Source organism: Nannospalax galili, unplaced genomic scaffold (assembly GCF_000622305.1).
Source record: "Nannospalax galili isolate Female #2095 unplaced genomic scaffold, S.galili_v1.0 scaffold255, whole genome shotgun sequence".
NCBI lineage: Eukaryota > Metazoa > Chordata > Mammalia > Rodentia > Spalacidae > Nannospalax > Nannospalax galili.
The window spans coordinates 3635057-3660151 of NW_008338999.1; the positions used below are offsets into that span (position 1 = coordinate 3635057).

The following is a 25095-nucleotide window of genomic DNA, read 5'->3' on the forward strand; positions in this document are numbered from 1 at the left end:
AAAAATAAAAAAAATTTTAATGTCTTGAAACAATTTTATTATTATTTATTTATTTATTTATTTATTTAATATGTACGAGTATTTTGCTTGCTATAGTACGTCCATGCAGTGCCATAGACACCAAAAGAGGGCATCAGATTACCTGGGACTGGAGTTAAGGAACTGGAGTTAAGCTAACTGTTGTTAGCTAACATGTTAGTGCTGGGAACTGAACCTGTGTCCTCTGCAAGACCAGCCAGTGCTCTTAACTGCTGAGCCTTATCTCCAGCCCCAGTAAACATTTAAAAGAGAACTTTGAATAAATTTGGATTTAGTGGAGTAATACAAATTACAGGACAAATTATTATCTAGCATTTACTATTATTCAGAAAACATAGGCATTTATCTCAAAATAATCAATATAAATCGGTAAATGTTTTTGTAAATTTGAAATAAAAATTATTATTTCTTACCAGATAGAATAATATAGAATTAGATGTGTAAGATTGGCAGTATGAATCATCATTTATGTTGCATAATTTTATTTTATCTAAGTAGCTTATATGCTTCTTAACTTGATAAGGTACTTGTAAATATATTTCTGTATAAAGAAATCAATATTCACATACAATTGTTTGTCTTAATACTAAGCAGAAACAGTTATTATATCTATTTTAGTGATCTGTAATTTCCTTCCTCCCTCCCTCCCTCCCTCCCTTCCTTCTCGTATTTTGATTTCTCCTTCCAATGGATATAAAGAGATAGATGTTACAGCTAATGACATTGTACACTGGAGAATCTGAAATGTTAGTCTTCAATCCCTGGCTTTCCATTTTCTAGTGCTTTTGTCTTGGAAAAGTTATTTTTAAAATGCTGTAACCCGGAAGTTCCTCCAAAAAGCTGGAGTTGATCCAGGGTGAGTGTCGGCTAAGCAGTGTGCACTGGAAAAAGGGGTAGAGCAGCAGCCATATTGAGTGGGGAATGACTAGCTAGCGAGTGTGACCCGTGGGACTCGTGGACCCCACAGGGCTAGACGGAGCAGTGAACTGGAGCAGCCAACCAGCTGAGTGTCTGCATGAGACAAGCTGGCAGAGACTGCTGGCAGAGACAGCCTGCCGGAGGCGGATGGCGCATACTTTTCGAATATGGAAAAGGAAAAGCCTATAAGAATCCGTGTCTTTGTAAGCCGCCCCCTCCCAAATGTCATAAACTATGCAAAACCCAAATAGAATGTGTTATGTTGCTTTTATCAATCCATGTCAGGACAGCGAGTCCCTGGCTAAGGGCGGATCTCCCAGTCGGGAGGGGAAAATTTAGTGAAACGGGTGCTTAGGGTTAGCTTCTAGAAGTTCCTAGAAGGAGGATAGTAATGCCTCCTCTTTAAAACTGTTGAAGGTGGGCTGGAGAGATGGCTTAGCAGGTAAGGGCTTTGGCTGCTCTTGCAGAAGACCTGGGTTTAAACCCCAGCATCCACATGGCGACTAACAACCATCTATAACTCCAGTTCCAGGGGATGTGATGCCCTCTTCTGACCTTCTGACCTCCGTAAGCAACAACACAGGTGCACTTACATACATGCAGGCAATATACTCAGACACAAAAAATTAAAATTAAAATAAAAAATTTAAAGCTGTATTAAAGATTAATGATAAAGTATGTCTGTTTCCTCAGTATAGCAACAGGAACAATATATGGTAAGTTTTTACCAATTGATTTAGTCATTATGGCACCCTGACTAAAAAACCTAAGTAGCATATAATCCTGAAGGGCTTGTATCTGAGAGTTAACACTATTCTCTTTGTGTATTTTATTTAGTGTTGAGTAAGAGATCAGCGATAATCAAAAACATACATATAGGAAAGAGGCATGATGCAGTTAATAAATGTGAAAAGCTAAATAGTTCACACAGAGTTGGTGGCTGACTCTCCAACTCTCACAACTCTCAGTTTATTTCATTAGTAACCATGGAGTCACATGGTGACTGAAAATTAATGATTAAAACATTTCCTAGCATTCAGTGATTAACAATTACTTCTGCTTATTGAGACTGCTCAGTAATGGTAACTATAATTTTTTTCTATTATCATCAGGTTTTTCACTAAGATTAGAAGGCTGTTCTTTGATGACCAGGAGTAAATCTTAATACAAACCAAAATGTCTCAGGAGATGCCCAGAACTTCCTTCCTTAGAACTGTGAGAATGGAATTGTACACTTGGAGAATTCTCATCTGCAATTTGATGTAGCCCACGTGAGCAGTCATGGCAAGACTGATAGATTTTGTAATCTGTTTCTCAGTCTGCCAATGTAGCCTACGGGCCATGAGTTGTAAATAAAAATAACATTTTTCATGTATCCTTCATTTATACAGCCAATTTATATTTGTATATGTTGAAAGTTTTAAGAAATACTCTCTTTCATATAAAATGTAACAAAATGTTATGATAAAACTTTGATGGGCATGTAGCTTGGTCTTAGGAACACTAAAATAGCCCTGTCTGGTAGAGAGCAGATGCCTGGAGACATGTGGTTGCAGGAAAGAGTGACTTGTGCATTGATAAGGTATGATTATCCTGCTTCCAGCATCCCAGTCCTCTTATTAGAGGTCTAGTTTACATTAATATAACTTTATATATTTGTGAGACTGTCTATATGTGAGTCACTCTTTTGTAGAATTTGGAAAATGTAGAATCTGAGAATTGGAAAGGAAAAGGGAAGAAACGTAATGACAGACCAGATTCAAGAGAGTTTGCCACATATTCTTAGAAGAGACAACAAATCAGAACCTTAAAACTAGCCTGGATGAAAAATCACTTACTTTATATTTTCCAAAGAAAAGTGTTTTGACGGCCTTTGAAGTCTCAGATACTTTTTCTGTAAGATCGAGTTTCAGGGTTAAGGGACTGGAGAGATGGCTCAGTGGTTGCTCTTGCAGAGGACCCAGGTTCTGTTTCCAGAACCCACATGTATAACGCCTCTCCATAACTCCAGTACTCAAAGTGAGGTGAGTTGTCTGTCAAACACCCTCTTCCGGCCTCGGCAGGCATTTCATTACACAGGTGAACTTACATTGCAGGCAGGGTTAAATTACAAAAAGTAAGATAATTCACTTAAGAATCATATAATCAAGAGCAAGAATGAAAGAAGCTGTGCAGCTGTCAATATTGTTATAAAATATGTACCTGACACCTGGTATGTATTTAAGACCTATTAGTAGAATAAAATGAAAACCAGAATACCAATTTATATAGGGACTATATTCTTTACATCTTATATGTGTTCATTTTTATTTTGAGGGCATATGGAAGTATTGTTTAATCAAAAATTTTTGGAATTTAAGGTTTACTGTGATTAAAAAGAATTATGATTTTTCTGATTTTCTGTAAACACTAACAATCTTGACTGTATAGTCTAAGAAAATTAACGTTGCTCCTAAGTCTCTTACCTTTATGCATTTTATTCCCATGTTTAAGAATGTTCCCATGTTAGATTTCTATATGTCCTATAAGATTGTGTGGCGGCAATTCTTCCTTTGAGACCTCTGTCTATTCCAGAAAAAGTGTTCATTTTTCCCCTTTGTGTTGCCAAATTCATTTTTAAATTATTTTTACATTTATCTATTATTTATTTATGGTATGGTGTGTGTTGGGAAGAGTCTGCTCACACGTATGCACATAGAGGTCAGAGGCCAGCTTATAGGACTCAGTTCTTTCATTCCACAATGTGAGTCCCAGGATCAAGCTCAGATCACTCAGATTGGAAGCTTGGAAGCAAGTACCTTTACCACTGAACCATCTCTTTGGCCCTTCCAGTTTCTCTACTTGTACCTTAAAATCAGCCCTTACTAGAACGATTTTCCTTTTGAACCAGTGAGTTTAATTAGGGTTGCTTACAGGAGCATGGGTGAAGGGTTATTTAGTGGAGTATGAGAAACTTACTAAGAAAATCCCTCTCTCTCCCCCAGCAACAATTAACTGCCTATAGCTGTTCAGGGAGAGGTAGGTCTTGCCCTCTGTGCCTCCTCAGAGAATGAATTCTATTGAGGACCTACCCTACTTTTAAACTGGGGGAAGACATTTTGTGATGGCATAACTTGAACTGATAAATCCAGCCTCACCTCCCTCTTGACTATAAAATCTAATAACTTGAATGTTAAGATATTTAATACTGTTCCACAGATCTTAGATACAGAGACAGCTCTCCTTGATTTTTGTTTGAGTAATTCTATTCCTGTGTCTTCAACCTAACTGGTTCTTTCTTTAGCTATGTCCAGTCTCCTCTGAGTACAATTCACCACCTCTTTATTTCTTGTTTAATACTGTTCACTTCTCTTCTTTCCATTTGAATCCTTTTACAATTTTAGAAGTTTGATAAAAATTTCCTGTCTTTTACTGGACGTTTGCCATATTTTTGAACTACATCTAGTTTTTTGTTGTTTCAATTTCATCATAGTTATTTTAATTCTTACCAGATAACTCAGAGACCATCAACTGAATCTTTTTGTATTCTGACACCTGAAATAAATTCTTTTAATGATGATTCAAGTTTCTTAGCCCATCCTATCTTATTATTAATCCAGGGACCCATTTTTCAAACTAAGGTATATCTTTTCCTGTTACACAGCCCCTCTGCTGGCTTTTGGGGTTGTCAGGGAGATCCTTGCTCTCAAGCCCCTTCCTGGCATCTTGTACCTCAGTTGATATTTCTGATGAACTTCTCTTCCTCCAGCTTTCCAAGAGTCACTGAGGTAAACAGTTGATGAAGGTCTAGAACTCATTTGAAGGGTTTCAAGAGTCACTGAGGTAAACAGTTGATGAAGGTCTAGAATGCATTTGAAGGGTTTCTTGAAGAGCTGTGTTAATTACAGAAGGTCCTGCTCACCTAGAGAGGGTCTCACTCAATTCTGCCTACTTGGTTCTATGTTTGGTGGGCAACTCAGTGAAGACCCATGGAAAAGAGTTGGTTGGTATGCACAGATTTGGTCTGAAGCTAGGCGGTCTCATAAATTATACCACTCCAAACAGATCCATTGAAATTCTTAAGACTGGAACTGCTTTCAACATAGTTGCAGCCTTCTCTAGATGCTGTTCCTCTAAGGGGAAAACAGTCCTGGGTCTGCTCTCCTTGCCAGTTTCTGGAATTGAGTTCATTTGGGTTTATTTACATTCTCATATCTCTGATGGGTTTTTAGTCTACCTCGTTTGTTCTAGTTGTTACGGTGGTAGGATCTCTACTGGCTTCTTGCATCCTAACTAGAGGCAAAAATCCTCCCTGAATTTCAAAGACAAAGCCTAATCCTTCATATTTGAACTGAGAAAACCTTGAAAAAAGTAAAATGAGATTTGGCAACAGTTCTGAATCATAGGGCACAGGAATGAATACATGCATGAAAGTATGTGACATGTAGTATTTGAAGCATATTTATAGTTTGCTTATATATTGTTGCTTATGTTAATTTCTCTATTATTTTTAAGAATTCACTTGCAATCATTGTATATACATCTTTTGAAGGCTGTAATTGTGTTCGCATCCTATATTAAGACATCCCCTGATAACTTGCAACCCCAAAAGCCATACCTAAATTTACAACTTAAACTAAATCAGTCACAAAATAGTCAGTGATCATTTTAATATTGAGGGTTTTAAAGGGTGCATTATGAAAAAATTAACATGCAAAAGCAGCACAAAGCTAAATTATTTATTATGGAAAAATTAGTCAATCTAGTTACTCTCCTACATTGTGCATGAATAAAATATTACAGAAAATTTCCTTTTGGGTGATCAGTATATAGATCAGAAACTCCCCAAAGAAACTGTATTAATAAAGTTAACTCATTCCTTATTAATGCCCTAGGCATTTTAACAACATGCAAAGTGAAATACTCACCTGAAAAATTACTTTAATGATAAGTTATTTCTTTGCTTTATGTACATAATGGATAATTAGTTCAGGAAGAAAATCTCAAAGGGACAAAAAATAGCCAAGTGTGAAATTCACAAATACTTTCTTGGATTGGGTACAAATGCTATCCAGGCCAATACCAGGGATAAATTCTTTCTATCCTATTTACAATCCAGTCTTGATTAGTTCAGAGCTCATTTTCCAGTTTGTGAATTATCTAGGTCTTTGATTCTTCTCTTCCCTCTGGTTGATTACCTTCCCCATTTCTCTGCTCATTAGCATCTCTACAAAAAAAGGGGAGGAGTCCAGGTAAAAGAATAGGTGAGCGTACACTGGTAATCTAAATACCCTGATGTACGGTTTTAGAAAGTCACCATTTTCCCATTTTGTGTGTGTGTGTGTGTGTGTGTGTGTGTGTGTGTGTGTACGCGCATTTGTGTTTTTTCTTTTAAGAAATTTATTTGAAGCAGTACAGCTTCACAGCAGTAGGACAGGGCTGTAGGTCAGATGCTGTGGCCCCATTTCGAAACCCTAGTACTTACAGTCTGATGAATCTCTTAGAAAAGTTCTTGCCCTCACTTGGATATCAGATCCTTTTGTAGTAACCTTCCTTACTAGGTTACTGAGAGATGAGCCAAAAGAATATAAGCTGTTAAGCAACTCTGCGAAATGAACATAAATTATTATGTTTTTAATTCACATAAAATTCTTTTATGACTTCTTATTTCTTCAATTAAGAATTAAAGCTTGCTTTGGATAAGGCTGATTGCCAGAGTTTTATCGGGTTATTTATTTACTTTTCTTCTTTTGCTTTTAAACATCTTCTGGTCTTCCTAATTTAAAAAAATATTTTTTATTTATTATTTTTATTTTATGTGTATGCATGTATTACCTGCATCTATGTAAGTGCACCTATGTCATGCAATGCCCACGGAGGACAGAAGAGGCCACCAGATCCCCTGGTACTGGAGTTACAAACAGTTGTTAGCTGCCATGTGGGTGCTGGGATTCAAACCTGGGTCTTCTGCAAGAACAGCCAGTGTTCTTAACTGCTGAGACATCTCTCTCCAGCCCCATCTCTCTAATTGAAAAAAAAAAAAGCATTCCAGCAGAATGATTGCAATGACTGGCTCTGTTCTGATGGGTTTTATTCACTGACTCTTATCTGCTATTAAAGGGAGGACTGGCCAGTAACTGGTATTCATATATATTCTCTAAAAACTTGTTACTCTAATGTGCATTATAACTTTGATCCTTGAAATGAAAACAGCCCACAAAGAAAAATTTTCCACCAAAGTGACAGCTGGTTTTACACATTTTAAAGTTGTTTGATCAGGCTGGCCAGACATTAAGCCAGTAGTCAAATGTCTCCCAAGACCACTCTCCTTTTAGATGATTTATGGTGATCTGAATCTTGCTTGTGAGTCACATACACAGACTTAAATTCAGCCTAAGTGCAATCAATTACCTATTATCATACAAACTGGTTAAAAAAAAATTCCCATCCCTTTAAACACTGTCTTTCCCCTCTCAGCAGCCATCAATTGCCTAAAGTTTCTTGGGTTGGACTGGGATTTCTTACCCACTTCCCCATATCCAGGCTAGGATTTTGTCTGGGTTGAGCTTGCATGGGACTTATGCATGCTTCCACCCTTGCTGAGAGTTCATATGCTCAGCTGTCTGGAGGACTCTGTTTCCTTGTAGTCATCCACCCCCTCTGGCTCTTACCATCTTTCTGCCTCCTCTTCCATAATGATCCCTGAGCCTGCCCAGTGGATAGACCCACACTCAAGGACATTTGGGGACACAAATCAGACTCTATAGGCCATATTATATATGAGAGTACATTAAATTGGGTAGGGGGGGCTCTGTAGGTGGAAGTGCAGATAGGGGAAGGGATCTAAATACCATCAAACTATATTGAATGAAAACTAGAAAGATTTAAAAAAAGAAAATTAACATATAGGATTTTCAGGTCTTCAAAACAGTAATGTGTTAAAAACATGAATCTATAGCATTGGTGTCAGCATACACAAGTCCCAATGCAAACTCAAGGAGACAAAAATCCATCATAGAACTGGGAAAATGGACAGCAGACCCCAATCTTAGCCAAAGAGATATTCACAACTGATCACTGCTAGGGGAGGAAGAGCTGATCTTCCTAAAAAAGGGGACTCTAGATAACCTGATTAGACCTCAGTAGATGAACTTGCACTGAGGAATGTCTGGGGACACTAACTTGACACTCTAGGCCTTAACACAAATGACAGAATGTATGGATTCCAGTGGGGGGACTATGGGAGGGTGCCACTGGGAAGGGGGTATAAAGATGGTTAGGACTGATTGAGATGTTCTGTATGAAATACACAAAAATTCAATAAAAACAAATAAAAAAAACCTTATTTTTAAAATTTTCCTAAAAACTTCAGAAAAGCTTTAAAAAAAATGCTGTAGAAGACCTAAGGGGGAGTGGGGCAAATATGGCATCAGTTCCTTGTGCAAAAGAAATCTGTGATGAGTATTCCCTGTGGGCACACAGTAAAAGAATAAAAGATCAATTGGTGAAAAAGAAAAATGAGGAGGAAAAAGTTATTATAAACAACTCCTCGCACAAGAAAAGAAGGAGGAAAATGAAGAAGGAAGGAAGGGATGAAGGGAGGGAGAGGGAAGGAAAATGGGAGGGAAGGAGGGATGGAGCGAGGGGAGGCATTTATCGCAAAGTTAATGCACCATGTATAACATCTCAAGCTAGAAACAGTCTTCAGCTTGCCTCCTGAATTTCAACCTCATAAAATAAATCTACGGTTTTTTTTTTTTTTCTAAAACTGTTTTAAAAGTTAACAGATTAGGGGCTGGAGAGATGACTCAGTGGTTAAGAGCACTGATTGCTCTTCAGAGGACCTGGATTTGATTCCCAGCACTCACATAGCTGTTAACAACTGTCCGTAACTCCAGTTCCAGGGGAGTCAACATCCACTGGCATTGCATGACATGGGTGTACTCACACACATGCAGGCAATACACTCATACACATATAAAAAATAATAAATAAATAAATAAATAAATAAATAAATAAATAAAGTTGACAGATTAAATGGACTTTAGAGATTAAGAAAAGAGAAATTTTAGGAACTTGAGCAGAAAAGTAGAAAGGTGATAACTTTAGAAGCTGACTTGATCCCCCCCCCTCTCCTGATATGACCATACCTTTAGAAGAAGGTACTAGAATTGTGTTCTCACGAAATATTACCTGACTGGTATTAAAGGAAGTTGGCCCACTGAGCACACCTCTCAGCTGCAGACCTTGATCTTTGCTTGTTCACATGATCTGGGGCAATTTATTGTCTGTTTCCCGATCCCTCTCATGAGCCCACTCAAATCAAGAAACAACCTGGATTCAATTCATCTTCACCATCCCCTGGGTCTCTTTCTAGAGATTCACCCTGCTCACTGCCAGGCTTCCACATCAGAGAGACACTTTTCTTACTCAAAGGCAGTCTAATTACAAAGGGAAGGGAATTTGCGAAAGTCTATATTGTAACCAGTTAATGCTTGTATAATGACTACTTTAAAAGGTTTGTTAGATTGTTCTTAAGATTTTTCTTTTATTGAATGACATGAACCACCAACATTTTAATCCCTCACAAAGCCAAAGCTTAGGAACTCACCAACATGCCTTTTATTCCATAATACTGTATAAGGTCATTTTTAACTTCTTGTGAGTCCCTCTGAGTCAGTATCAAAGTAAGGATACTGACAATGGTAGACAGTTTCATGGACTGAGAATTGCTGGGTAGGGACAGAAGAGACAGGTAACAGGGTGTTTGTCTTTCAACCCAGTTGGAACTTACTCCCAGAACATGTCTTATCAAAAGTGCTATTACAGTTTTAAAGAGAACCTGTTTTTAAACCGACTTACTGAAGTGTAATTCTAAATGTTATATGTTATGTACAATATAACATGGATGGGTTGTGAAATGTACATAAACATTTGCACATATTTAATGTCTACAGTCTTAAATCAGTGTTGGTGGCACATGCCTTTTAATCCTAGCACTCGGAAGGCAGAAGCAGGAAGATCTCCATGAGATCAAGGCCAACCTGGTTTACATAGCAAATTCTGGACCAGTTTGATCAACATATAAGGAGACCCTGTCTCAATAACAACAACAATAAATAAATAAATAAAAATAAAGTATACAGTCATATTTTAATATGTATTTGAACTCTGAGACCATCACAACAATCTAACTAACATAGTTATTTGGTTAAAAATCTTCCTTATGACTTCCTTCCTCCCTCCCTCCCTACCTCTCTCCTTCTCTCTTTCCTTCTGTCCTTCCTTCTTCTCCCCTCCCTCCTTTTTCCTTCCTCCCTTCCTTCTTTACTTCTACCAATGTTCCTGTATATCTGTATGACAGTTACTTTGTTTTTTCTTGGGTCAATGTCTAAAAGTAAAATATCTGAGGCACATAGTAGATACATACATACATACATACATACATACATACATACTTTACTTTTAAGAAACTACCAGCTGTTAATCAGAAGCAGGAGAATCTCTGTGAGTTCAAGGTCAGCCTGGTCTACATATTGAGTTCCAGGTCAGCTGGGGCTACAAGGAGACCCTGTCTCAAAATGACAAAAAAAGGAAAGAACTACTAGCTGCAGGTCATGGTGGCACACACCTCTAGTTCCAGCAATCAGGAGGCAGAGGCAAACTGATCTCATTGAGACTGAGGCCAGCCTGGTCTACATAGAGATCTCCAGGCCAGCTGGGGCTATATGTTGTGCCTGTCTTAAAAAACAAACAAACAAACAAACAACAAAAAAAAAACTCAGGCTGCCCTGTAACTGAAGGTAGCTTCAAACTTGTGGTAACCTTTATGCCTCAGCATCCTGAAGAATGGAATTATAGGTATGAGTCACTACATCCAGTTTATATAATGATTTGGTTTTTAGACAGGATATTTTGTAGCTCAATCTGACCTCATGTAGCTAAGGGTGCATCTAAACTCCTGATCCTGGGCAGACAAGAGAGCCTGCCTCAAGAAAGAAAGAAAGAAAGAAAGAAAGAAAGAAAGAAAGAAAGAAAGAAAGAAAGAAAGAAAGAGAGAGAGAGAGAGAGAGAGAGAGAGAGGAGGGAGGGAGGGAGACAGAGAGAGAGGGAGACAGAGAGAGGAAGAAAGGAGGAGAGGGAGGAAGAAAAATTATTATAAAATTAAGGTAATTATTTATATTACAGCATATGAATGATATTTTTAAATATTATACCTAACTGGAATTGCTAGACTCAACCACATCTGTTCAAGTCATACTGTGTGTGTGTGTGTGTGTGTGTGTGTGTGTGTGTGTGTATAATGTGCGTTAGGTTTGTTTATATTTGTTCAGAATTTTGCATGTATCTTTGTGAGGAACATTGGTCCATAGTTTCTTTTCTCTCTCCATTTTTGTCCAGCTGTAGAATTAGCAGGCATTAGTCAGAAAGTTTTCCTTCATTTTATTTTTCTGGTATGTGGAATCAATCCAAGCCCAACATTTTCTTCATGGAAATGCTTTGAAGCAGAAATCCAAAGTCTTTCAATTTCACCTAGTGTTTTTTGAGTAAACTTTGAGAATTTGTGTTCTTTTGGAAGTCTGTCCAGCTCACGTTCAGTTGATGAACTCATTTACATAATGTTGTTATAAGGTGTTGTGATTATTAATTTCGACTGACTATTTGTTGAGATTTAGAATCATCTGAGAGATAGGCCCGTGGGGCATTATCTTGGTTAGGTTCATTGAAATGGGAGGACCCATCCACGACATGTGATAGCATTCCCTGTGCTGAGATCCTGGCCTGTATAAAACAGAGACCCTGAGCTGAACTCAACCACTCATCACTCTCTATTTGAATGTGTGGATGCAGTGTGATTGCTCCAGGCTTCTGTTGTCTTGGTTTGACATCCAGGATGATGGACTCTACCTTTGAATTATGAGTTGAAATAAACATTTTCCCCTGTGCATTGCTTTTGGAGGGTATTTTTCCACAGCAACAGTGAAAGAAACTAAGACAGATGTTAATTTCCTTTTCGTATCTGTGTAATGTGTAGTCGCTACTTTTTTCATTCTCTATACTAGTGCCCCACCATCTTTAGTATATCATATCTTTAGCATATAATTTAATGACTTGCTGGGATCAATTTTTTTTCCTCTCAGTCTTTAAAGGCAGAATTTGAGATTATTAATTTGAGTCTTTCCTTCATTTATGATTCATGCATTTGGTGCTATGATTTCTCCCCACGAGTAATACCTGTGTGTCATACAACAAATTTTGGCATGTTTTAATTTTCAAGTTCAATATGCTTTCTGGTTTAGTTTTTGATACAGGAGCTATTTAAGTACATATTTTTTATTTTTATTTTTCACCTGAGTATTTTCAAGAAATATTTCGGTTTTGACTGAATTTAATTCTGTCATCACCAGAGTACATACATTGTATTAATTGAATTATTTAAAAAATATCGAGATGTCTTCCATTGACCAGAATATGGCCTATCTTGCTAAATGCTCTGACTATATTAATAAAACTGTGTGTAATGTTGCCTTTGAATAGCAGGCTCCAAAAATGTCAGATAAGTTGATTGATAGTGTTTTCCAGATTTCTGATCGCTTCATTCTATTAATTGCTGACATCAGCCATAGAAATATTCAAATATAATTGCAGGCCTTCCTGTTGTTCCTTACAAACAGATCAGTTTTTGCTTCATGTATCTTGCACCTCCGTTATTAGGTGCCTAAGCAATGTTATTATCATCACCTGTGGATGAATTGAACCTTTTACCATTACAGCATCATCTTTTTGTTAGTTTCTGATATGATGGCTTTGTTATCTATTTTGTCCGCTCTTAATACAGTAAGATTGTATTCGATTAGAATTGTCATGGAGTATATTTTTCGATTGCTTTGATGGTGTTATATTTTAGTCTTTATACTTCAAGCTATTTCTTGAAGAGTTTCTTTTATATCTAGTTTGAAAGTTGCTGCCTTTCCATTGAGAAGCTTGAACTATTTATATTCTCAATAAATCCACTGACTGATTCGGCTTAAATTATCCTCCTTTTTCTGCCCCTCCTTTTAAATTAGTATTTAGGGGCTGGAGAGATGGCTCAGAAGTTAAGAACACTGCTCTTGCAGAGGACCCAGGCTCAGTCCCAGCACCCACATGGTGGCTAGCAATTGTCCTCAAGTGCAGTTTCGGGGGATCCGATGGCCTCTTCTGACCTCCGAAGACATTGCACAACACGAGTGCACTTATGTACATGCAGACAATGCATTCCTACACATAAAAATAATAAATAAAATATTTTTGAATGGTCTTAAATTTATTTAGTTCAATTTAAATTTTTGAGATAGGGTCTCCCACTGTACCCCAAACTGGCTGGAGTTCACTATATATCCCAAGCTTGTTTCAACCTTACTTCTTTCTCAGGGGTTAGGACCATAGGCATGAGCTTCCATGCTTCTGTCTTCCCTTTTCTGTTGTATCTGCCTTCTTTCAGAATAAGTAGTTTACTAAGGTCCCAATTTATTTCTGTTATTAGCATTTTATCTGCAGTTCTTGGTCTCTATCTCCCTCTGTTTCTCTCTCCATCCCTTCCCTACCTCTCTCATTTTTGAAGACTTTTATTGAAATGTCGTTAAGTTTACTGTTATTGAAAAATGCCTAATAGATTGCCATCTTCTTCTCACAAAATTCCCAGCAGTTTTCATTTCTGGAAGTTTAAACCTTTTATCTATTTTCTGTCTCTTGGGGTTTTTGACCATTTGAAATGTACTTATACTAATAATTCTTTCATGACAGTTCTGGGGTGGCTTTTATTGATTGATTTTCCTTTTATTATAAATTATATTTTCTTACATGTTACATATTAGTTACAAGTCATTAGGAATTTTTATCTTGTTTAGAGCTGCATATTTCTGTATTCCTATAATATTTTCAAGCTTTGTTTTAAGTTTCTGGTCATATTTTTCAGGTCTTGTGTTTAAGGTTTGTAGGGCATGATCAAAACTGTGCTCAGCTTAGGCCTAATGCTGAACTGTGACCCTCACTTGCAGTCTCTCTGGTACTCGTCATGACAGAGTTTTCTAACAGGCTGCTACATCAAGTCTTAGGAAAAAAGCAAGCCCTGGTCCTTCCACTCTACTCAGACAGCTCCTCTCTTCAGACTTGCTTACTCATGTGCACAAACTGGCTTATTCTCTGCTGCACACTGAGGGACCCTTTGCAGAAATTCTGACATTCTCTCTGAACCTTTTGGTTCGCCATCTTGTGAAGTCTAGTCCATTTGCTCTCTGATTTCGCATCGCTGTCTCAATTCCTGCCTGGAAACACTATCTGGGGAAATGGCAAAGCCAAACTTTGTTTTTCATCTTTCAATGACTACTGTCTTTTATTGCCTTATGTTCAGGGTCTTAAAACCGGCTGTTTTATCGGTCAAGTTTGGTACTGCAGTTGGGAGAGAAAGCCCAGTTTTCCTTACTTCACCAAGGCGGTACTGAAGCTTTCTTTAAGAGTCCGGAAATATCCTATCTCAAAGAAATACTTGGCCACAGAGTCATAAACCAATCTTATAACTATAGACTAGCTATATTATACATTCTCATTCATTTTTTTATGTAATTAAGCACACTTTAATGTTTTCTTTGTTTCTGTGTTGATAGGAATATAACCATCATTATTCCAGTTTTGTTTTAAAGGGAAGCTACAAAATTAAAAGAACAAAAGAAAGTGAAGCATTCTTTGAGACAAGTTCTCACTGTATAAGCCAGATTGGCCTCAAACTTGTGATCCTCTTACCTCAGCTTCCCGAGTGCTAGGATTGTAAACATGCACCACCAGGCCCGGCTCACTCTTTAATTTTTCAGTAGGTAAATGTTTTTATAATAATATCTTTTCTATAGACCAGTGGTTCATATAGTTTTTGAAAATCATTTCAGCAGCATACTTTAAGTACTGCAACCATGCTGTTACCTTTGGTTTGTCAAATGTCTCTTTCAGAATCCATCATGAAAAAACTATTAGCTTGAACTGGAAATAAACACTAAATACAAAACATACTTTGTGAGATATACTAGGTCGCAATGAGTAATCACAATGCATCAGATTTCCATGCATAATACCTCAATTAGTCTTTATAACGACGTCTGAGGAAAAGGTACTACTATCACACAGGTAGTGAATGACTGAGGCTCATAGAATCACTGAGCTCATGGTATCACTGGCAAGTCAGAGGACAGGCTGAGGTTCTCACCTACCCATGCTGACAATGAGTTCTCTGCCTTTATCAACTCTAAGAAAGTAAAAGCTGAGTTTTGTGGGTAGATAGGAACATGGACTGTTTCTTCCCATCCACTTTAATTTCAAAATTCCCATTGCTATTATAATTTACTTGTATTTTTTAATTTAGATAGTTTGAAAAATCCAACAAGATAATGTGAATAGGAAATCTGAGGTAACATTCACCTTGGAGTTTGGTTAAAGGCAGGAGGCTGGGAAGTACTCATGTCCTCAGGAATACATAAATAATATTAGGAAATCATTATGGCATAGAAAAGGAGCCATTTCCAAGGGATGCACTGGCCTCCCCTTCAGTAGCTGCTCTAGCAGTTTCCTAACTTGTCACTTTTTAAACCAGCTTGTAGAAATTGATAGTTACAGAGACTTGATCAGCTTAGAAAATTCCAGAGAGAGCAAAAGGACTCTGGAAATTTTGTTTGTGAACATTCTCCTCTAACTGTGAGGAGAAAAAAAGGCAATATGGTGTTTGCACTTTAGAAGTTCATTATAAGAAAGAAAACGTACACTACCACCTTTTAACAGTCACTGCTGACCTGAACCCAGAGCAACAGCTTCATCCTTACTAAATTCCATCATTCTAAACAAGCTGAACGAATAACAAAATCCCAACGAAAGTGAAAGTTAATAACAAATACTTCAAAGAAAAAGAGGCCTGCTTTTGTTATGCAGGTCTTTATGGAGCTAGGGAGACCGTATGGACTGAGGCTGAGAACAGACTGACACCCACAGAGGAGGCAATGGGCACATTTCTCATTCAAAAGGCACCTATATCTAACTTCCTCTCTCAGCCTTCCAGATTCTGGGTAGAGGATGTAAGGTGAGGCCAACTAACTATTCAAACCTAGGTCCAAACTCAGTCACTGATATGTAAGTGGGGCTCTACTTTGAGCAAAAGATGGGCTGTACAGTGTCCTGAGCAGGGACTAAGGACAAATAATGGCAGCTAATCACAGAACTTCTCCCTTTGTCAAGCAAAAACATTTTGTTTCTTTTTAGAAAGTCTATATTTGAGAAATCCCATTTGAGGGAATGGGTAAGAAATCTTGAAATAACATATTCTTAATTTCTCAGGGTATTTAGGGCTGAGAGGGGTAGGAAAGCTTCCTAAGGTCTAATGGAAAGACCTTTAATGCTGCCTTTGGGGACCAGCAGTGTTATCTTTGGATAGGAACATTCATCCATCATCCTTCTCATCTGTGTTTCAGAAATGCACCAATATATGAAGTTCAGTTCCTGGCGCCAAAGTGATGTTCTTAGCAAATAGTTCTGATGTAGGAGTTTCATGAGGCTAGAGTGGAAGATGCCAAGATCCATGAATTATGCAGATTCTGCATGCAATAAACTCAACTGACAAGCTTTATGGGAAGTACAGACAAATACAGGCACATATAACGCAGAGAGATACACAAACACACACATGCACACATGTGTGAACATTCATTTTACCCATACTAGGATTTCTGAAAAGACTGAACTCCTTTCTTCAGCTCCCCAATCCATTTTAATATGCAATTATAATTGAGTTTTTAGCATAAGCTCCATAGAACACTTGACAGAATAGAATAAATCCTTGACCTTGACTAGGAAAAATGGGGACCTTGAGTTTGTACTAACATTTCACAGAGATTTGATATTCCTCAACCATGAGTGCCATAAACCACAACAGCTTAATGGGTGACCTGAGCCTGCACAGGTAGAAATCATGGAGTCATAGTCGACTTGCTGCAACTAGCTCAAGGACCTATGCTTACCAGCACATCCAAATCCCAATAGTTAGTAGATCCTACTATGTGTGATGTGTTATTTCATCTATGTTAATGAGTGATATAAACTGGGAGGGGTGATACACATCTGTAACCCCAGCACTTGGGAGTTCCTAGATTTTACACAGGTATATACAATTATGAACAAGTGAAGGTGTCAAAGGGGAACAAAGAGGAATAATGGGAAGTGAGAGTTGAGAAAAGAGAGGGCAGAGAGTATGTATCTACTGGCTAGACTATCTGGGATCAGCCTGCTTCCCATGGAACATGCCAGGCTTTTAATAAGGGTGTTGGGCATCTGAATTCAGGTCCTCATGCTTGCACAGTAAACATCTCAGGCTCATCTACCCTGTGTTTTCAAAAAAAATTTTTTTAAACATATATTGAAAATACATGGAACATTTTTAGTGTTCCATAGTAGGAATCCTTCATGCCCTTAAGAACTTTGTAATATGCTTTCATTATTCAGAAAAGTGGCAGTTCTCAGCTTTCCCACGGTGCCCGAGAAGTCTGTGATATACACAGAATATTCAGAATTTATGTTTAGAGGCTACTGGTCAGCAAAGCATGTTCAGGAAGGAGGATGGGGATCAACTTCGTTAAAGTCATTTTGAACTTCAATGTGTGTTGTACTGATCTCTCAGCTATTATCTGAGAAACTGTTTCATCAGTGATGAGGTGGTATTGTAGAAAAAGAATATTTACATATCAATTGTTCTTTCTCTATTAATGTGTCTGACAGGGCCATCACACCAGGGCAGTCTTCATCAGATGATTCACTGCTGAATCTCTGCCTTTCCTCCGACTCTGACTTTCACTTTTTCAAATGACAATCACCTTTCCTTGTTTATTTAGTACATTCAGACGAAGCACATGCAACACATATATTTTTTTGGTCAAAAGTTTTTTAAGCCTAAAATATGTTAATTTCTTAAACCTAAACTATGTTAGTTCTAAGGCCTTTGCTATACTAGTAAAAGGATTCATTTAAAATTGATTTCTGTAAGCCCAAATTGTACAGTATGCATCATAATAAGCTTTGCAAAAATTTCAGCATAGGAGCAAAAACTCAGAAATCAGTTGTCACTACAATGATTGGTGTGCCAAATATAAGTCAAAGATAAATAAAAGGGGACTCTGAAAGCAGAACAGAAGTCGAGTGTGAAAGTGGGCACTATTACAACTGTGAATTATAAAACAAGCCCTCACATTGTCTGTCAGAGCGTCTTGTTACCTTTGTGTCCAAGATGTTCTTTATCTGTCTCTCCTGGTTCAAGGTCAACTGTGGTCTCCCCCCCGATCTGAAGACAAACGCTCGCTGCAGATATTAGCTGGCCTGTGTACCCCTGGCACAATTTCTTTCTTAGAAAACTTAGCCCTTGCTTAGAAGCTGCCAGGGTGGGTTGAATTATCCAATCCCTGTCATTAAAGGTGGCAGCCACACACTCGAGAATGATGTGGGAAAACTCCAGTGAGAGTGATAATTAAAGTTGGAAAATGAAGGGTCACCTCCTTTCATTCAGCTCATTGGGTCTGGCAAAAGAATAATTCCAAAACAGTGGGGGATCTGCTCTTCTCAGCATGCAATACCTAGGTGCAGGCGCTCTTTCTGTGGGTTCAAATGAGAATGCCACTTTAATTGTATTTAAAATGTTATCTTTGGTATGGGAAATAAAAAGTTAGAAATGCGTTTAGGAATACAGAGAAAAGGCTAATAAGCATAATTTATATGGGAAAAATTAGAAACAAGAAAAGCATATTTTATTTTTTCATACACACACACACACACACACACACATTACATTATAGAAGAAAGTTGTTGTCAGGGAAATTAAACATTTAAACATGTCTCTTCCTCTTTCGGCTCAGCTGTGGAAATTGGGAAACAAGGGCCTCACCCAGCTCTCCTGCCCTTCTGCTGTCATTTCTTGGTGGCCGTTATTTTTTTTTTTTTATATTTTATTTATTATTTTTATGTGTATGCGTGTACTGCCTGCATGTAGGTAAGTGCACCCGTGTCGTGCAATGCCCATGGAAGACAGAAGAGGTTGTTGGACCCCCTGGAAACGGAGTCACGGACAGTTCTTAGCTGCCGTGTGGGTGCTGGGATTCAAACCCGGGTCTTCTGCACGAACAGCCAGTGTTCTTAATTGCTGAGCCATCTCTCCAGCCCATTCTTTTTATTTTTAAATATTTTATAGTAGCCGTTATTTTAATACCTTACTCTTCTCTCAACAAATGACAAATATGTGAGTTTAAGACAGTCATTGATGGGAGTTATTTTCTTTTTCTTTTTTTAAAAAAAAAACTTTATTGAAAATTTCATACATTCGTATAAGGTGTTTTGATCATATCCACACCCACTCCTTCTGATGGGAGTTATTTTCATTGAAAAAAAATTTTTTTTCTGGGCACATTGGTTTCACTCAATACTGAAAGTTTGGGAAAATCATATTTCATATTTCATATTGTTTTATGTTACATTAAAAACAAATCCTGATTTTTTTTTTTTTTTTTTTTTTTTTTTTTTTTTTGTCTTTTTGAGACAGGGTCTCCCTGTAGCCCCAGCTGTCCTGGAGCTTGCTATGTAGACCATGCTGGCCTTGAACTCACAGAGATCCTCCTGCCTCTACCTCTAAGTGCTGGGATTAAAGGCATGTGCCACTACTCCTGGCTAAATCCTGAATTTTTAAGAGCAGCATAGGCAGGGGCACTGGAAGGCACTATTAGACAGAAGCACAGATGACAGAAGCAAAATTCAGGTTCAAATTTCAACTTCACTATGTGTTACATGTATAGCCTTGGTCAAGATCCCTTACCTCTGTGTGCCTCAGTTTCTTCAATTGTAGATATGACTACATGACAATATCTGTCTTATGAAGTTATTGAAAGATCCAGTGAGTTTAAAATACACAAAGCTTTTATAACTGTGTCTGCAGTGAAATGAGTGTTTTGTAAGTACTTAGGTATTATTAAACCATACTGTACGCTCAGCACCTAGCAAAGCACTTGACATTGTCAAGCAGTTATTGCATACATATTAGTATTTCTTTTATAGTTGGGCCTTTCTCATCCCTGTCAGTCTAAGAAATCTGCCTAAAAGATGCGGGTCCTTTAGGAAAAAAACACTTGACATCACTGTTCCAGAGAGTTAATTCTATCACAGGAGAGATAATTGCCCACATCAAGATCCTAATAAGCAGATGCTAAAGATTTCTAATGTGTCTTGGTAGTTCCCTTCACATATGAAGGATTGTCTTGAGGAAGATAAATGATTCCTGTTCTTATGTCACTATATTTTGTTTCAAGGTATGAGGGAACAAGGATGCAGCGTCAAAGCTACCTAGAAGAAAACATCTTGATCAGCGAGGCAACAGTGGGCTCTGTCTACATTCGTTTTTAAGGGTGTGATTTATCAGGTTATAAGCAACCATTCCTGAATTTCACTACATTTCAAAGTATTTAAATATTTAAAAATAGTTATCGTAGGTCTATGTGACGTGTGCTCTTTTGTCTTTGTAGAAAAATCTTTTCCATAACATAAACACACACACTTCTGGCAACGTCCAGCTTCATTCAGTACAGCTCATTGAAAGAAAGAATAATAGAGAGACAGGCGGGGAAGTGGAGGGACAGAGATCAGGAGAAGAATGAATGACATTAAGAATAACCTCAACCAGGCTACTGAACAGACAACACTTATGTAATGCCTTTAAGTGAGACTTCATCGCAATATTTTGCATAGCTCCTTAAAAGTGAAAGTTTTTTTTTTGTTGTTGGTTTTTTTTTTTTTTTTTTTTACAAACACAGTGGACTTATTTAGTATAAGGGCATTAAAATTATTTGGTAAATTATCTCCCACTGAAAAAATATAAATAACCTACATAAAATATTCTGCTTCAGCCTTAGGTTTATATTTAAAATGATTTATAGCCTGCAATTTCTCCCTAAGGTCATCACCTTCATAAATACCAACCACATACAGTGAAAATCAACTCAATAAAATGAGTATTTCATTTCCCTTCCTTCTGCTTATGTAGAGACTTCTTCCGCGCACAGAGTGCCCATTTATAAGAAAGCCTCACATTTGGGGGAGTTTTATGAGTTCTCCAGCTTTCTTTCTTTTTTATCTTTCTCTGCATCAGTCAAGCAACTGGCAGATTCTTTAATAAAATATATTATACGCATTAATATTTATAAGCCTATGAATGGGATGTTTAAATAAACATTCACCAACTCATGCCAGTCTCTTGTTTTCGATGTTAAATCACACTTACATTGTCCGGAAAGTCAGCCTTTAGTTCTGTGACACTGCGACACCAATATGCAGCTGTTTTCTCACTAATGAGTTCGATGTTCAGGAAGGAGCTTTGTCCAGGGCCATACATGGGGCCAGAGGTGGTCCCCCGGATGATTCTTGGAGAGACATTTGTCACGATGTCCTGATGAAAAAGCAAAGATATCGAGTCTCTTTTCCACAAAGAAAATTTGTGATCTTTATTATAAACTCATTTCCATGTGAAAAAAAATTGCCAAGTCTCTTCTCAACTTTCCAGATGACGTTTTAACATACTTTAAATTACAGTTGAGTAAATGCCACTTCCAAATGAAATAGTAGAATAAAATATTTCTGGTAAAGTACTCCATGCAATTCTAGATTGGACATAGTGAAAGAATAAATATATATTTAAATTGTTTTATGCTGGTTTGGGGCATACATATTTTAGCTTGTTTTCAATTTAACAAATAAATGGAAAATATTAAAATTCCATGTCAATCTATGTATCTAAGTATGTCCAGTCAAAGCTTAATTCCAGTAAGAGTTCATGTTTATTATGGAAAAAAATTTCCTTGAAATGTTATTTAAATGCAAATCAACTAAGAAAAACATATTATTACTAGCTCATTAAACTTTAACACATATTCTAAAAAGTTAACTGTGTCAAATTACCTGTATATATATTTTAATATATACATATATATTCACATTCATATGTTTATAAAGATATAGATATAGATATAGATATACTCAATCAGAAGTCACTTTTTCCAAAATGGAAATGAGGTTATCAATAACTTCCTAATAAACATAAACACTAAAATTAACTTGCTTGTTAAGTGTAATTAACAACCCACCATTGCTTCTAAAGCTGTACTAACAAGGAAGAATAACATTGTTCCATTACTTAAAACTAGAAAGAAACAAAGAAGGAAAAATGTTTCTTTTGCCAACTTCCAATTAAAATTAATTTTGAATAAAGGTCATTTAGTTAAGGATTTATCAGAATTAGTCTTTTAAGTACCCCTCCTCACCATCTTGTCACTTTTAGTGAGATAACATGAACCCCCATTAGTATATAGCAATTAAGGTCAATTTACATATTTTAATTAAGAACCACCCCATATAAAACAATTAGTGTAATAGGCATACTAACTGGATTTCATAACATTTGGACGTTTTTCCAACTAGATAGACAGGAAACCTTAATTAGCATTAATTAGTGCTGATCTGCATATGTTTGATAAGGCATACCCTTGCCACAAAAGATTATTTATTCCTGAATGTGCCAAATGCTACAGTTGCAGAGGATAAAAGGACTTTTCTTCACATTGCATGTTAATTTCTGTTAATTTACATTCACTTTTACATTCGAATTAGTATATTATAAAATAAATGGTATAAATGTTACAAAAAGCCTCCTTAAATATGTACATTTTAACTTATAGGAATCATGTCAGTTCATTCTTTACTAATTAAGCCATCCCATTTCTATTGTGTTTGTGTGCAATATCACCAGCCTTGCTTTGATTTGCTGTTGAAAAACTCTATTACACAATCATAAACGCTAAAATGACAAATAGAATCACTCCAGGAAGCTCAAGCCTACTGGGTCAAATTTCCATCCTGGCAAACACTTAAATGTGTATGCTGTGTCCCTGCAGGTGGCCCTGGGGAACTCTTTGGATAGGAATACTTGTACTTCCAGGGTCTGAAAAGACAGCTCTGGAATGTTTCCTTTGAATGAGGCTGCTTTTCTTCTCTATTCCAATTTTCAGAGTTCACACCCTTTCAGCCTTCAGATTCTTCTTTCCTTTATCCTACCTACTCTTCTAGAAAAATCCAGCCTAGGTAACAGCCCGTTAGAAGGGTGGGGCCAAGGTGAATCAAGACCCTGTTCATCTAGATGAAGCAGAGTAAAAGATGGGAAAGAGTCCTTCACTCTAGAGAGGTTAAAGTCTCTCACCCTCTGAGAGTCTGAGATAGTAAATTCCTGAATAATAGAAAACAAACAAACACACAAACACACTGAAGATTGCTTACATAGGCATAACATTTAGAGAAATATTACAAATAAGAATATTAAAATAGCCATAAACCATGCTTACGACCTAACATACATGATCTTCAAGTATGGATTTTTTTCTCTCTCTTTTGTTTTTTGTTTTTGTTTTTGTTTTTGAGACAAGGTCTCCCTGCAGCCCCAGCTGGCCTGGAACACACTATGTAGACCAGGCTGGCCTCAAACTCACAGCGATTCCCCAGCCTAGCCTCCTGATTACTAGGACAAAACAGGTGCACCCACACAACTGGCTGTAAAAACATGCCTTACCTCCCTTGAGCAACCTTCTTGATCTAAGTTTATCTTCTCTCCAGTTGTTATCCTATCTAGTGAACCTGGGGAACCACATATGCTAGGCTCAAGTTTCACTTACTGGAAAAAGTTCCTTTGCAACCTTTGAGATATGACTTCAGAAGCCTCCAAAACTGTATATACGGCTGCTGGGAAGATATTTAAAATGGAGCTTCTTGAGAATATTTCTTTAAACAGTCTGGGTCTTAATTTCCTTTAGTATTCAAAAAATTCCTTAATACATGATATTACAGTTATTCTGTAGAATTTGTTAACTATCAGCAAGTCAGTAACATCACAGAAATTTTAAAAAGTCTGTATTTTCAAAGTTCAACCAAAGTGTCAAAATGCTAATGATCACCCGTAGTAGATCAGTAATTGAAATTTTAAGTTGCTTTTTAAAAATTATTTTTGCTAGTTCTTTACCAAAAACTTCTTCTACTGACCAGACTCTTTAGAATTTTTTAATTAAGTGAAAGATAAATGAAAATGGGGATTCAACCAATTATCCATGGGCATATGATCAGAGTTTCAATAACTGGGCAATCACATACTAAAGTTTTTGACCTGGGAATACTAGAATTTGAGTATGATTTCATAAGAGAATATTTTGCTTTAATATTTAATAGCTAAGTCATATTAGTATTGCTTAGAGGAGTTAATATAACAAAATTAACATGGTTAGAAACAGTTGGACTAGGTAAGAGTTCATTCTCTATAACAAATTGTCATGGCCCTGATCTGCCAGTGTATTAACAATGCTGAAAAATTTAAAGCAGATGTTTATGGAGAAGGAAGTATCTCTGCTTTAGATGCCAATGTAACTACCATTATAAAACCAAGTGTTATGACCTCTAAGCATTTGAAGTGATGATAGTGGTTTTTCAGCCTTAGTAAAGAGATTTAAGTGGTAAATAGCCTGATCATATTTGTTTAAGTTCATTAACTTGACCTCTCTAACCCTAAAACAAATTATATACTGTTTCCATGGTTACTACTGAATGAAGACAGTCACAATAGCCTCAACAGTAGAAAAAGAAAACTTAGTCCCAAGTGACCAGAATGAGAACTGGGGGTCTAAGAATGCTGGATGAAAATAAAAACTAAACTCACACAGAATCATAGCTGCATATACCACAATGGATGCATTTTATAAGGTTAATTCTGAATGAAAAGTGGAAAAAAGGGGGTAAAATAAATATGTAGAACCTTTCACAAAGCAACAAGCAATACTAAAAAATATATTGTTCAGTAAAACACACTAGTGTGATACCACCGTGAACCTAAGTATAGGAATAACTACCAACGATATGGAGTGAGGATTACCTCTCAGGGTCCAGAGATTCAGAGAGTGAAACTGAGGTGGGCAGAAAGTGAGAATGATGCCTGATTTGTGGAAGTCTGCAGCTGAATGAGAAATCTGTTCCCTGGGCTATGTGAGAGCATAGCGGAGGCTTTTATAATCTGTGGAAATGGTAGTA

General features: G+C 37.1%; 1 protein-coding gene across 2 annotated transcripts in view; it reads right to left on the minus strand.

Annotated features, from left to right (window-relative positions):
• The window catches only part of Dpyd (dihydropyrimidine dehydrogenase), a 978758-nt gene that overhangs the window by 377335 nt on the left and 576328 nt on the right, over nucleotides 1–25095 (minus strand). For both annotated transcript variants that reach the window (XM_008833683.3, XM_029563832.1), the window contains exon 14: nucleotides 21260–21424. In XM_008833683.3, coding sequence (XP_008831905.1) covers nucleotides 21260–21424 — 165 coding nt within the window. The remainder of the gene's footprint in view (nucleotides 1–21259; nucleotides 21425–25095) is intronic.